The sequence below is a fragment of the Stenella coeruleoalba genome (assembly GCF_951394435.1).
Source record: "Stenella coeruleoalba genome assembly, chromosome: 6".
Taxonomy (NCBI): domain Eukaryota; kingdom Metazoa; phylum Chordata; class Mammalia; order Artiodactyla; family Delphinidae; genus Stenella; species Stenella coeruleoalba.
The window spans coordinates 67,716,243-67,730,926 of record NC_137151.1 but is presented as its reverse complement, the minus strand read 5'-3'; the positions used below and the strand labels follow the sequence as shown (position 1 = coordinate 67,730,926).

The following is a 14,684-nucleotide window of genomic DNA, read 5'->3' as shown; positions in this document are numbered from 1 at the left end:
ATTAGTATTAGATATTAGACACCTCTGTGACAAAAGAAATGAACAATTAGTTGCTGTATTTTGTAAATACTCTGAAATGTTTTCATATTGTTTCTTTTGAAAATTGACATCTGCTAATTAAAGAAAGCAACACTCAAATTGTGAAGTGAGAGAACAAAGATCACCATAACCCATCTCTTGTATTTTCTTATTTTATATTTAGTTCTTAATTCTTTTAAATTTCTCATAAAAGTTGGCCCAGGATTCTTTGTCAGAGAATATGAGCATTTCTATGGTTCTTTATATATGACATGTATGTATATTTGTGTGTATGTACATATATGTTGCTAAATCACTTTTTAAAAATTTATTTATTTATTTATTTATGGCTGTGTTGGGTCTTTGCTGCTGCACACAGGCTTTCTCTAGCTGCGGTGAGCAGGGACTACTCTTGGTTGCGGTGCGCGGGCTTCTCATTGTCGTGGCTTCTCTTGTTGTGGAGCATGGGCTCTAGGCGCACAGGCTTCAGTAGTTGTGGCACATGGGCTCAGTAGTTGTGGCTCGCAGGCTCTAGAGCGCAAGCTTAGTAGTTGTGGCACACGGGCTTAGTTGCTCCGCAGCATGTGGGATCTTCCTGAGCCAGGGCTCGAACCCATGTCCCCCTGCATTGGCAGGCGGATTCTTAACCACTGTGCCACCAGGGAAGCCCTAAATCACTTTTTAAAAGGCCTGAATTTGAAAAAGCAAGGTGTATAGAACAATGTAAACAGTATGTTATCATTTGTGTAAAAAACAAATGGATAAGAATATTCATACGTACATATTTGTATGTATATATATTGGCATATGTATATATATATATATATATCCTATATATAAAATTTACTTGTTTATGCACAGAACATCTCTGGAAGCATATGCAAGAAATTGATTGCCCTTGGAGTGAGGAATTGAGTGACTGGGGACAGAGGTGGGAGGAAGACTTTTCACTGTATATCGTTTTGAATTTTGAATGGTATGAATTGACAGCATTAAAATCATAAATAAAAGAAAAAGCTGCTAGCAGTGGATGAAAGTCCCCATTGTTTTGCATTTTCACTCCCATTGCCTTGGTTCAGGCCTCAATCTCTTTTACCTGGATCGTTGCAGTAGCCACTGCTTGGTCTCCCTGCCCCCAGTCAGTTTCTCTCTTCTCCAGTCCACCTTTTACTTTGCCTCCAGAGAGGGCACAGGTCAGATCATGTCTCTCTCCTGTTGTAAAATTTTCAGTGGCTTCCCATGGCCAGGATAAAGTACAGACTATTCAGTTTAGCATTCCAAGTCTTCCACTATCTGGTCTCAAACTGCCTTTCAGCTTCACTTTCTTCTACATATCTTTGTATACCCTCTCTTTGTTACCATTTCTTTCTCCAACTAACTCCTCCTCCCCCCAAAAAGAAATAAATATATGTTTTAAATTTCTGTATTTGTTTGCTTTTTTTTAAGCCTGAAATACTTCTCTCCATTTGCAGTTGAAATTAAGTTTTACTCTCAAGGCCTATTCTAAACATTATTTTCTTTTCCTTCCCATCAATCCCTTCCTACCTATCCGCAAAATGAATCATTCTTTTTGGTTCCCGGTGTATGTTTCTCATACCTTTGGCACTTATTCTAGTTAGTTGTTGACTTGTCAGTCTCTTAAAATTCTATTTTTATACTTCCTTGTATTGATCCCTCTTTCCAGTTGCAGTAGTCTCCCTGACATTGTGCCTTTCCCCACTCCTGCCTGTCCTTAACTCTGGTGGTTTTCGTATCTTGGTAAACATGTCAGGGTATACATGTCAATGTATAGCATAACAATGTTATGCTATACATTGAAGAACTTCAAGGAGGAGAAGAAGCAGTTGATTAGAATTAGTAGAATCCACTCACTATCACTATCAATGCCATTCAGTTTATTTTTTCTTTATCCTGTATTTGCATGTGTATTGTTTTAAAATTCAAAGATTATTTAGTTTTCATTTTATAGATGCGTGTTTTATCTAGAGGCTTGGGAGGAGAATGGCATCGTTGAAGGACTCACAGCGAGTTAGTGGTAGAGCCAGGATATAAACCCAGGACCCTTTCAGGAATGACTTTTATAGCATGTAGAGAGAACATGACTTTTTTTGGGGTGATATTAGTTAGGTGCTTTTGGTAGTACCAGCTAGTAAAAATGTGTCCACCTTTGGGCTGCTTCTTGTGCAGGCTGATAGAGCATTTGTTGTGATAGCCTCTACGGTATTTTTCAGAGTACAACCAAGGAAATATTTAAAACTTTAACTCTCTCCTTATTGAAAGAGCTAGTGGCTTGGTTTAGACAGATTCACAAATGAGGACATTTGAAATGCTTAACCAAAAAGCAGACCAACCGTCCTTTGCTCTTATCCTTCTCATCCTCATCTTGTTTCCTAGAAGCAAGCTCTTGTAACTTTTCTAGCTATTCATTTTGATATTTCCCTTCATATTTCTATACTGCTGTTTCTAGACACTATTGACTTTCTTTTATAGCAGATGAGGACTTAGCTTCTTTATACTACTTCCTCCCGCATTCTTCTCCCTCCATTCTTATGAGCATATTTGTAATTGTTATTAATGTTTGGTATCTACATTATTATGACTAAGTTCTGTTTATTTTCAGCCAAGTCATGTATTATAATATTTTCTATTTTTATACAAAAGAAGTACTTATTCATAATTTAATGTTTTTATAGAGTTAAAAATTACCTAACTTTTCATTTACTTAGTGATTTGTGTACCTAGTACTAATTCATTAACAAATGTTTAGAGTGCCCTCCATGTGCCAGGTATTATTCTTGGTGCTTGGGGATACATCAGGGAACAAACTAGACAAAAATTCCTTCTTTTGTGTTATTTACATTCTAGTTGAGAGATACAGTAAACATAATAAAGAAGTAAAATATATAGTATGTTAGAAGGTGATAGGTGCCAGGGGGAAAAAAAGCAGAGCACCCTGGAGGAATTGGGAATATGATATAGGCATGGGTGGTGATGCGAAATAGGCTGATGAAGAGTAGGTCTCATTGAGAGGAGGGCATTTGCATAAAGATTTAAGCTCCTCCCTATGTTATTTTCCACGTACCAAATGCCTTGGATACGCTGACATTACAGTTTCCCTAGTGGCTTGCCCTCTTGGAGCCCTCTGTCTGCTCCAGCCAGGAATGGCACTCCAGAGACCTGCAGCACAAATGTTGTACTGGGATTTCCCTTGGCCACTTTACTGGATTTGATTATCTGTTTCCTGGATCCCCTGTCTTTCTCTTACTTGGTCCATGCTCTCTTTTTTTTTTTTTTTTTTGCGGTACGCGGGCCTCTCACTGCTGTGGCCTCTCCCGTTGCGGAGCACAGGCTCCGGACGCGCAGGCTCAGTGGCCATGGCTCACGGGCCCAGCCGCTCCGCGGTATGTGGCATCTTCCCAGACCGGGGCACGAACCCGTGTCCCCTGCATTGGCAGGCGGACTCTCAACCACTGCGCCACCAGGGAACCCCCATGCTCACTTTTTGATGGAGCGAATTATCATAGCTTCCTGAGAAAGGGTACATAAAGGGAGAAAAAAAATCTTGAGAACCTGGATATCTCAAAGTACTTTTAACCTACTCTTACAATTGGTTGAAAGTTTGACTCAGTTTAGAACTCTAGGTGAGAAATCATTTCTCTTAGAATTTTCAGTGCCTTACTGCAATGTCTTCAAGCTTCTACTGTTTCTGTTGGGAAACATTGAGGCCCATGATTCATAATTCTTTATATATGACCTATTTTTTCTCTCTGAAAACTTTTAAGATTTTCTCTTTATCCTGATGTCCTGCAATTTTAAGATGATGGGCCAGGCTCTGGTGTGGGTTTTTGTTTTGTTTGTTTGAATTTATTGTGCTTGGCACTAGTGGGCCTTGTATTCCTCAATTCTGACAACTTTTCTGATGTTACTACTTTGATAGTTGACCGAAGTAGCTAAATTGATCAACTGCAACCCAAAGATGAAGACTTTGGTTGGTCATGTTTGGTCACACCATAGTACATAAAACCCTGAATGTATAAAGAGGCATTTATATGATAGGCAGGTATTATTATTATTTTATTCTCTAAAATTATTGACGTAAAAGGCAGAATGTTTTTGTTTTTTCTCGCTCCTGGAACTTAGAATGAGTACCTATGGTGGCAGGTCTTGTTTGCTATGCTGTTGTCATTCAAGGTTTGCAGGTTGTGTCCCCATCCCCCCCCCCACTCTTGCAGGCAGGAAGTCTCCAGATGTTATCTTCTCACTTTCCATCTTGCTCACTTGGCTGCCCTTTCACCTTTCTTCGTCTTTCTCATATTTTTTCATATATATCTACACATATATTTGATTGACATAAAAGTCATTACATAAAATTTACCATTTTAAAGTATGCAAGTCAGTGTTTTTTAGTTTATTTACAATGTTGTATGACTATCACCAGTATCTAATTCCAGACCATTTTTATCACTCCCAAAGAAAAACCCCCTACGTAAAGTGGTTACTCTCCATTCACCCCTCCTCCTAGTTCCTGGCAACTACTCTTTTCTCTGAAGCTCTGAATTTGCCTGTTGTGGACATTTCATATAAATGGGATCATGTGGTTTGTGGCATTTTGTGTGTTTTCTTTACCTTATAATGTTTTCAAGGTTCATCCATATTGTAGCATGTATCAGTACCTTACTGATGTTCTTAACTCAGGCTCTGGGTGTTTGTTTTTTGACCATACAGAGAAAAATCTGCATTTATTATTCTTATTTTGATTATGATACTGGCCTTTAATTTACCTTTTCAGAAAACATTTGTTGGCTACGAAATGATATTGAATACTTTTAATTTTAAGTATACATTATTTATTTTTTAGTATGCCACTACTGAGGTCAATGGAGAACATTACATGACCCCGGAAGACTTTGTCCAGCGCTATCTTGGACTGTATAATGATCCAAATAGCAATCCGAAGATTGTGCAGCTCTTGGCAGGAGTAGCTGATCAAACCAAGGATGGGTAAGAACCTTTATGCACTTTTTAAAAAAACTAATGTTCTTCCATATTATGTTAAAAAATAGGAAAACCATGAATTTACCCATGACCATCTGGAATTTTAATATTAATAAACCATATCTTTTCTTAGAAGTTTATAAAAACTGTTATTTAGTGCCATTATCAAATATACTAGCATTTCTTTTTTTTCTTTTTTTGAAAAAAAAATTACATGCAAAAGCCGTATTTTATATTGAATAATCTGAGCAGAATGGTTTTCAGGTAACTAAGTGTCTTTCATTCATTCATTCATTCAGTAAATATTGAGTACCTACTATATTTTAGGCAGTGTTCTAAGTACTAGAATTCCATCAGTGAATAAATCATAGAAAACCAATAAACAAAATTTTAAAGTAAATTATAACGTTAGGTGGTTACAACTGCTATGAAGAAAAATAAATCAGGGAAGAATTTAGAGAGTGGTATTTATTCATTTATCTGTGTACTCATTTATCTGACAGATATTTATTGAACAACCACCATTTGCCAGGCACTGTTGGACGTTAGAAATACAAACAAATTAAATGAGGTTCCTGACCGTAAGAAGCAGCTCATGGCTTAGTGAGAAAGAGGATGAGTAAACCAAGAAAAAAAGTAATACTTTGGGAATAAGGTGTTATAGTAGAACCATATGAAACATACAAAGGACACCCAAGAAAGCATGGTTAACTATGTTTTGGGTGGTCAGGAGAGCATCTTAGAAGAAGTGATGCTTGAGTGAAATCTGGGAAGACAAAAAGGAGCTTGCTGGTGGTTGGACAAATAGGGAGAATTCCAGGAAAGGGAACAACAGTGGCATGAAACATCAAGGGCCACTTGCATGTCTCTGCTGTGTACACATTGAGGAGGTTGTGTTATAAGTACTTCGGTGGGGCTGTGGCATTACTTTGTTGTTGTCAGAGTAGCAGTTGGAGTGCAGCTGGGGACCTCATGTACTAAGCTTTGACTGTATCCTGTAGGCTTGTGACTCTCAGATTTGGAGGTATTTTTAGCCTGGTAGTGTACACATGTGTGCAGTCACAGAAGTTACAAGGTGCATCTTACTAGAGTGTCAGTTTACTCAAATCAAGGGGAAACAGCATTTTTATATTAAAATCAAGTATGACTGTATTATGGAGGGAATGGAATATTTATATGCCTTGCTTTGTGAGTTCCAAGCTACAGCCCCAGGCCTCCAAGGGCCCAGTTTCTTTATCCTACCTGTAGAGGTGCTTGTGTGAAGAACTTTGAAAAACTAGGCAAAACTAGTTTTAAGTCTTTAAACCTTATTTCTGTTATTACAAATACGATCAGATTTTAGAAAAATGGAAGGTTAGAGTAAGACAAGACTTGCATGCAGTGAAATTCGTTTAGAAGGCTGTTTAATAGTTAAAGTAGAAGTGTTGGTTTCTAAGTTCTTTGAATCCTGGGTTATTGTATTCATTTGTATTTTCTCATAGAATCTAGCACAGTGCATGAAAGTTACTGTGAGTACTTTATATCTTGGAAAGATTTTGTATAATTTATCAATGGCAGATATCGGGGAACTTGTATACATTTTGTGCCTGGTCTCTTAAAAAAAGTCAAATGAACTGCTGAGTTACTGTGGACCATTCAGTCATTGGGTCTCTCAATAGTGATTAGACAGTAAGGCATATAAAAATTAATCATATTTAATCAGAATTCCTTCTTCAAATTTATTAAAGCTCTTTTAGAAACTTTTATTAGAGTATTTATTGTCATTAATTTGGCCTGAGACTTGCTTTCAGATATGCATATCTTTTCAGATGCTTCCTTTTGTGACTGTCTGCTCTGAACCATCCTACTTGTCTATCTTATTTGAAGCTTCATGTGGTTCTGCCAGAATCAGTTGTGTTGTTAAAGTGTGGTCAAGTGTAATCAAGCGTTTACGTTGCCAGAGTGGGATAGATCAAAAATGGGTTTGGCTAGTAAAGAATCTAATACTGTTGAATAGTGTTTACTTAAAAAAAAAAACCAAAAACTGTTTCTCTTTTGAAAAGGTAAATCTGTTCTATTTCAAATTTTAAAAACATCTTAAACTTCCTTTTTCCCCTCTCTCCTTGGAATAAATCAGATTGAGATTGGGTAGGAAATCTGATTCATAGAGTTAGGTCATAAAAATTATAACTATATGATAAATATATGTTTATGAAACATATAGATTATTTCTAAAAGAGAGAAAGGTGGAATTTTCTAGAAACAGTGATTCTTTTTTCTTTTTTTAATTAATTAATTTTTTGGCTGCATTGGCTCTTCATTGCTGCGCATGGGCTTTTTCTAGTTGCAGCGAGCGGGGGCTACTCTTTGTTGCGGTGCGCCGGCTTCTCATTGTAGTGGCTTCTTTTGGTGTGGAGCACGGGCTCTAGGTGTGTGGGCTTCAGTTGTTGCAGCACGCAGGCTCAGTAGTTGTGGCCTGTGGGCTCTAGAGCGCAGGCTCAGTAGTTGTGGCGCACGGGCTTAGTTGCTCTGCAGCATGTTGGATCTTCCCGGGCCAGGTCTCGAACTCGTGTCCCCTGCATCGGCAGGTGGATTCTTATCCACTGCGGCACCAGGGAAGCCCTAAAAACACAGTGATTCTTAACCTCCCGTTCTTGGATAGTCTTCAGAGTTTCCTGAACTTGCTGAAATATAATGCGAAATGAGTGAATTTGTATCTGCATTTTTCTGGGGAGAAATCACACGTTTTTCAAAAGGGTCTATGACTTCAAAAAGGTTATGAAGAACCTAGGGGCAAGACGGAAATAAAGACACAGACCTACTAGAGAATGGACTTGAGGACACGGGGAGGGGGAAGGGTAAGCTGGGACAAAGTGAGAGAGTGGCATGGACATATATACACTACCAAACATAAAATAGCTAGCTAGTGGGAAGCAGCCGCATAGCACAGGGAGATCAGCTTGGTGCTTTGTGACCACCTAGAGGGGTGGAATAGGGAGGGTGGGAGGGAGGGAGACACAAGAGGGAAGAGGTATGGGGACATATGTATACGTATAACTGATTCACTTTGTTATAAAGCAGAAACTAACACACCATTGTAAAGCAATTAAACTCCAGTAAAGATGTTAAAAAAAAAGTTAAATATCATTGTTAAAGTTTCTTTAATACTTTTAAGAAAATCAGAGGCTTTGATAATGTTTAACTTATTCCAAGTAGCCAACCCTTCCTCATTTAACATTTAAGGAAAATGAGCTCCAGAGAGGTTGATTGACTTCCCCAATAACACAAGATTAAGTTCTCTTAATTAAAAAAAGCTGTCTTTTCCCCACTGTTCTGTTTCCCGCCCCTTTACCCAGGGCAATGATGAAAGGTTAGAATAGTTCAGTTGGTCCATCTTTTTTCCAGCTCCAAGAGGTATTCCTTGATTCTATTATACTTTTTGATGATGAGTCCTATAGATATATAACTTGAAATAGAATCACATAATATTGTTTATAATTACCCCAGACCAAATCTCAGTTAATACAATTAGCATAAACAAGTTTGAGTGATTTAGTTAAGTGTATCGGAAAAGGAGGTTTGGGAGTGGTCAAATGTGGCCGCATGCTCTGCCCTTACCCTCCATGTTTTCTTAGCATGTAAACTGCCCCCTTTCCCTTCTTCCCTGCTCCCTTTCCTCCAACAGATAGTAAAATAAGCAGGAGTGTTTTGATACAGGTGCTTGCTATGGAGAGCCATGTAGAAACAGCATTGTATAGTATAAATAGCATGATGGGTTGTCTAAAAGTAAAAGCCATTAGCCAAGCATTATTTGTGAGATTGTGGCTTAAACTTTGAAGTTCTGGCTGTATAATGAAAAGCAAAATGATTTTGTGCATTAATTGCAGATCTCAGGGACCATTATTGTGTGATTTAATCTAAAATATTTAGATTCTTGTTTGAAACTGTAACTTCTAGAACCATAGTTTCTATATTTAGCTCTAGTCAGAATTTCATCAGGAGGCCCTATTCTCCTATAATGTGGAAAACTCTAGTTTTCCTTCCTTTCTTTTTCACAAGTGTTTTCCTTTAATATTCTACATGCATATAGAAAAACGTTTAATGAGGAAATCTTGGTTGTTTTAAAAATTACAAAATTATCATATTAATGTTGTGGAATTTTATTAGTTTCCATTCAGTAAATTAAAAAGGATCTCTTTAGGAAAATTTTAAAACATCAAATTAATAAAATATATTATTTCAAAGTTATAAAATGAATACATGTTCTTTGAAAAAAGTCAAACAGCAGGTAGGGTAAAAAGTGAAGGTGCCCCCTCATCCTCGTTAAAAGAAAACAAACTATGGGCTCCCCTGGTGGAGCAGTGGTTAAGAATCCGCCTGCCAATGCAGGGGACATGGGTTTGAGCCCAGGTCCAGGAAGATCCCACATGCTGTGGAGCAGCTAAGCCCGTGCGCCACAACTACTGAGCCTGCGCTCTAGAGCCCGGGAGCCACAACTACTGAAGCCCCCGTGCCTAGAGCCCGTGCTCCACTACAAGAGAAGCCACCGCAGTGAGAAGCCCATGTGCCACAATGAAGACAACAGCAACTAGAGAAAAGTCCACGCGCAGCAAAGAAGACCCAACACAGCCAAAAATAAATTTAAAAAAAAAGAAAAGAAAAGAAAACAAACTATTTATCGAAGTGTGAAGTAAGCAACGGTTTCTTCACTCCACAGTTAGTGGCTTGTGGTTTGCCTTTGTTTTGCTGAAGTCTTGATCGGATTCTTTTATAGATAGGAGAATCATGGCAGAATAAAGGAAAAAGAGCTTTAAAAATTATTCTGGAACATGTTTGCTTTATGTTGCCAGATAAGCAGACTGTTTCTTGCTTTCTGAAAAGTAGTGTTACATTACAATGTGGTATAAAATGCCTGTGGGCTAAAAATAGATAAGGAGCATATCAGAGAGAATAAGTGGCCTATCCCCACTCCCCATTTCCTCCCAATATTTTATTATGAAAAATTTCAAACATTCAGGGAATTTGAAAGAATTTTACAGTGAATACCCCATATACCCCCCACATGTATTCTACCATTAACATCTTTCTCTACTTCTTTTCATGTATCTATCGTCTATCTCTACATCAGTCCGTCTTATTTTTTTTTACACATTTCAAGTAAATTGCAGACATTGATACATTTCTTAAATATTTCAGCATGCATATTATTAACTAGAATTTAATATTTGTTTTGAGGTTTTTTTCTTTAGATGTAACATTTACACACAGTGAAAAATATAAATATTAAAGGTACATTTCCTGAGTTTTGGCAAACGTGCACACTTGGGAAACCCCATGTGACTTATTATTTTTTATTGTATTAAAATATATATAACATAAAATTTACCATTTTCGCCATTTTTAAGTGTACAGTGCAGTGGCATTAAGTACATTCACATTGTTGTGCTATCGTCACCGCTGTTCATCTCCAGAGCTTTTTCATCATCCATACTGAAACTTCATACCCATTAAACAAGTCCCCATTCTCCCCCAACACCCAGTTCCTGGTAACCACTATTCTACTTTCTGTCTCTATGAATTTGTTCTAGGTACTTCACATCAGTGGGACAATACAATATTTGCTCTTTTGCATCTGGCTTATTTCACTTAGCATAATGTTTTAAAGATTCATTCACGTTGCAGGATGTATCAGAATTTCATTCCTTTTTAAGGGTGAATAATATGAAGTGACTTATTTTTAAGTTGCTTTTGTGTTTCTTAATTGACTTTTCTTTCTTTAAATAAATCAGTGTATAACAAAGGTAACTCTGAGTATTGAGGGTTGGCTGAGTATTATAATAATGTTCTACTTGCTATAGGTACCAGATACCCTTTCTATTTTTTAACTATAACTTTAAATTTGGGATTGGGGGGCAGGATGGTGAACACTGGATTGAAGGCAGGAGTTGAGTCTTCGACGTGGCCCACTGGGTTGCTGAATGTCTTTGAACAGATCACTTCTTCAGATTTTCTAAGGGTCCTTCTGACTCTAAATTTCATGAATATATGATTTGCCTTTTTGAATATACTGGTAGATAAAAATGTAGATATTTAATAAAGTCCATAGAATTTATATTTTAAACAAAATGGCACTTAGTTGGAAATCTACGCTGCAAGAGTCTCAAATCTGCAGGGGCAGGTGTAGATAACTGGCAAGCCCTGGTCTCTCTGAAGAAGGCAGCTTCTGCTAGGCTCCAGGAAGCTGGTGCTACTTGGAACTAGAAACTTGTTGCCCAAGTTCATAATTTATCAAGAGAAGCCAGAAAACTGGATAGTTTTGTGAAATCTTAGGATTTCCTAATGTTGGCAACAAACCTAACTAAAAACATAATGCTTTACATGCTAAAGAAAACATATGTGTGGGCCAAATTCAGGCTGCCAGCCAACCACTTATGACCTTTGCTAGTTAAGGAAAAGATCTTTGACCTCTTCTCATAAATACAGAAAGTTTTACTACTGAGCATGAAATATGCTTTAAAGCTACATATTCTGTATTTCAGGGTAATTGTACTTTTGATGTCTAATTCCTGAGACTTGTTTTAGAAAAACCAAGATGCTGGGCATTGTTCTTCCCTCCTATAATCAGCCTAGCTACTTTTAATTTTTATTTTTAAAATTAATGTTATGAGCAGAAGAAATAATGCTAATTCTTTATTATAAATATAAAAATTTCACATGTTTCTGAATTACATAATGTAGAAAGTGAAAGTCTACTCTAACTCATTTCCTAGATCACTATTGTATTTGTGTTATACATTCTCATTGACCTTTAGTTTTGTTCAGAGCTTAAAACCACATATTGCTCATTGCTTTTTAGGAGTGTGTGCATAGTCATGATGATACCTGATATATTGTTACTTCTTTGTTTTTTACTACCCTACAATTTGTGTACTGATAATCATACTTTTGAGTTTTACTATATTTTTTAGTAATGCATAAGGTGTGTTATGACATGTGGCCTGATAAACAGTTTTGATTGTTCCTCCCAGGATTCATTAGGCACTCAAGCTCCTAATTTCACCAAGGATTCTTCAGCGTGGGCACAGTGAGGGCATAGTCTTCAGTGCCCTGAATACTACCACCACAAAGCCTTTCTTTCCCTCAAAAAAGGGTAAAGGCATAGTGTACATCGTTGCTTTGGATATAATATAATCTGTGTAATTTGAACATACTTCAAAGTGTTTTAAGTAATAGAAAATGTAACTTTGAATGTAAAATATGTCTTAGATGAATGAGGGCATAAAATGAAAAGTAAAATGTAGTCACTTTCTTAATACTGTGTTGGAAAATAGGTATCTCTAAAAAGTCATGTATTCTAAATTGGGTGTATTCAAGAAGATTTATGAGTTCCTACCCTGAATCAAGCCTGTGCTCTGACAGGCCTACCTTCTAACAGGGAATTGGACTTTAAACAATGAGTTACATAATTACTTTAACAAGAATTCTGTGAGGGGCGCTAAAAAAGTACAGTACTGCTGTAAGGTGTGAAGGGGATGTGAAGTCATCTGGGGACTTTAAGATGATTCTCTTGAGGAAACGATATTTGAGATGAGCTATATAAAGACTGGGGTCAGGGCTTCCCTGGTGGCGCAGTAGTTGAGAATCTGCCTGCCAATGCAGGGGACACGGGTTCGAGCCCTGGTCTGGGAAGATCCCACATGCCGCGGAGCAACTGGGCCTGTGAGCCACAACTACTGAGCCTGCGCGTCTGGAGCCTGTGCTCCGCAACAAGAGAGGCTGTGATAGTGAGAGGCCCGTGCACCGCGATGAAGAGTGGCCCCTGCTTGCTGCAACTAGAGAAAGCTGTCGCACAGAAACGAAGACCCAACACAGCCAAAAATAAATAAATAAATAAATATTAAAAAAAAAAAAAAGACTGGGTGGAAATTTAATGGACAGAAGTTTGGAGATGGTGGGATCATTCCAAGGAAAATGAATTGCTGAATGATGGACCTGAGTGGAAGGAGCATGGATTGTTTTAGGAGCTTAAAATGAGTGGCCTGGAGTGCAGAGAGCAGGGAAGAGATATGGAGAAGTCAGATCCTGTGGGCCTAGAAGCTACATTAAGAATTAGGTCTGTTCCTTTGGATAGGGTGACTGTAAATGTATTGTCCGAATCAGCCCATTTGAGAGTAAAATGTGGCACTACTGGTGTGTGTGTGTATAATTACTTGGATATATACTGTTATATGTATTTCTTGGATATATACTGTCACTTGGATACTAGTCACTATCAGTAGCAGCAACATGGTATGAAATATTTGCAGCAAGATTTGTTGTGGAAGATGACTCTAAACTAGCATATGCCTACTCCATAAGATCACTGAAGGCAATTTCAGTGTAGTTTTGGCCACTGGCTAATTTCACAACCTTGAGTATTATAGGATGAAATAAGTTAGTTTTCTTCCTTTTGGTTTTGAATTTTCCTTTAAAATTTTTATTATTGACATTTCAAACATATATAAAACAAAGAGTAGTATAATAAATGCAATATACTCATCACCCACTTTTTTTGAGGTTAGTTTGTGCTTTTATTTGCCAGTATAATTTAACTACAGTGGCCTGCAAACTTTTTTGATCTAAAAAGTACATTTTACATCACAGTCCAACAAACACACACACATATATAATATGTATACATATATAAAAGTGTAACAAGTTTTGCCAAAAATGTCTACCCTGAGTGTTAATTCTTTTTTAAGACTTTTTTTTTTAACCAAAGATGAACTGCACTGACACATCATAATCACCAAGGTCCCCAGTTCATCTTAGGGTTCACTTTAATGAAGTAAATGTACCCACTTTTAATAATTATTAAGATAATTATTAAATTTGTTTCACTTATACCTCCATCCATTCCTCCATCCTCTGGAGTATTTTGAAGCAAATTCCAGGTGACATATTTCATCTGTAAATATCTCAGTGTGTATTTCTAGAAGATAAGAAAAATTACCAAAAACCAAACAAAACCTCCTCAAAAGCATTGATGTCTTAATATCATCAAGCATTTGTGTTGTAACAGTATTTCCATTTCCTGATTTTTTTATAAACTAAAAAAAAATTTTTTTTACTTTGCTTTAATCAGAATCCAAATAAGATCTGTATCTTTGTAATTAATTGCTACATCTCTTAGGTCTTCAATGAGGTTCTCCTCCATATCTTCTTTAAAAGGTCTTTTTTTTTTTTTTTTTGCATATACAGAATGTTCACTCTGTAGTTTCCCACAGTCTGCATTTTTGCTAATTGTGTTTCTGCGGTAATGTTTAATTTGAGATGTTCCTTTGTCCTTTGTATTTTTCTGTAAATTGTTGATTACATCTAAAGTGGTTCTCGGTGGGGCAGGTGCTATTGGCATCTAGTGGGCAGAGGCCAGTGATGCTGCTAATCATGATCCAATGCACAGGAGGCCCCCACAGCAAAGAGTTATCCAGCTTCAAATGGCACGATTGAGGGCCAAGCTTTAGAAACTCTGATCTAGAGACTTGATCAGATTCAGGTTCAATTATTTTCAGTCTAGTCTCTTTCTTCTTGCCATGTTAGAGGCTATTGATTATTGCCCAGGTCCATTAATGAGTTAAGGGTTTACAAAACGGTAACATTCTATCATTCCTTCTTTCTTTCTTATCTGGAATACCACTATAAAGAGACACTTC

At 37.3% G+C, this 14,684-nt stretch overlaps 1 protein-coding gene across 3 annotated transcripts in view; it reads left to right on the top strand.

Annotated features, from left to right (window-relative positions):
- The window catches only part of SLC25A12 (solute carrier family 25 member 12), a 106,996-nt gene that overhangs the window by 29,726 nt on the left and 62,586 nt on the right, over nucleotides 1–14,684 (top strand). For 2 of the 3 annotated variants that reach the window (XM_079925259.1, XM_079925258.1), the window contains one exon: nucleotides 4,877–5,019. In XM_079925259.1, coding sequence (XP_079781385.1) covers nucleotides 4,910–5,019 — 110 coding nt within the window. In that variant the 5' untranslated portion in view covers nucleotides 4,877–4,909. Of the gene's footprint in view, nucleotides 1–3,554; nucleotides 3,660–4,876; nucleotides 5,020–14,684 lie in introns of those variants that run through there. The other variant, XM_079925260.1, reaches the window with a different exon arrangement.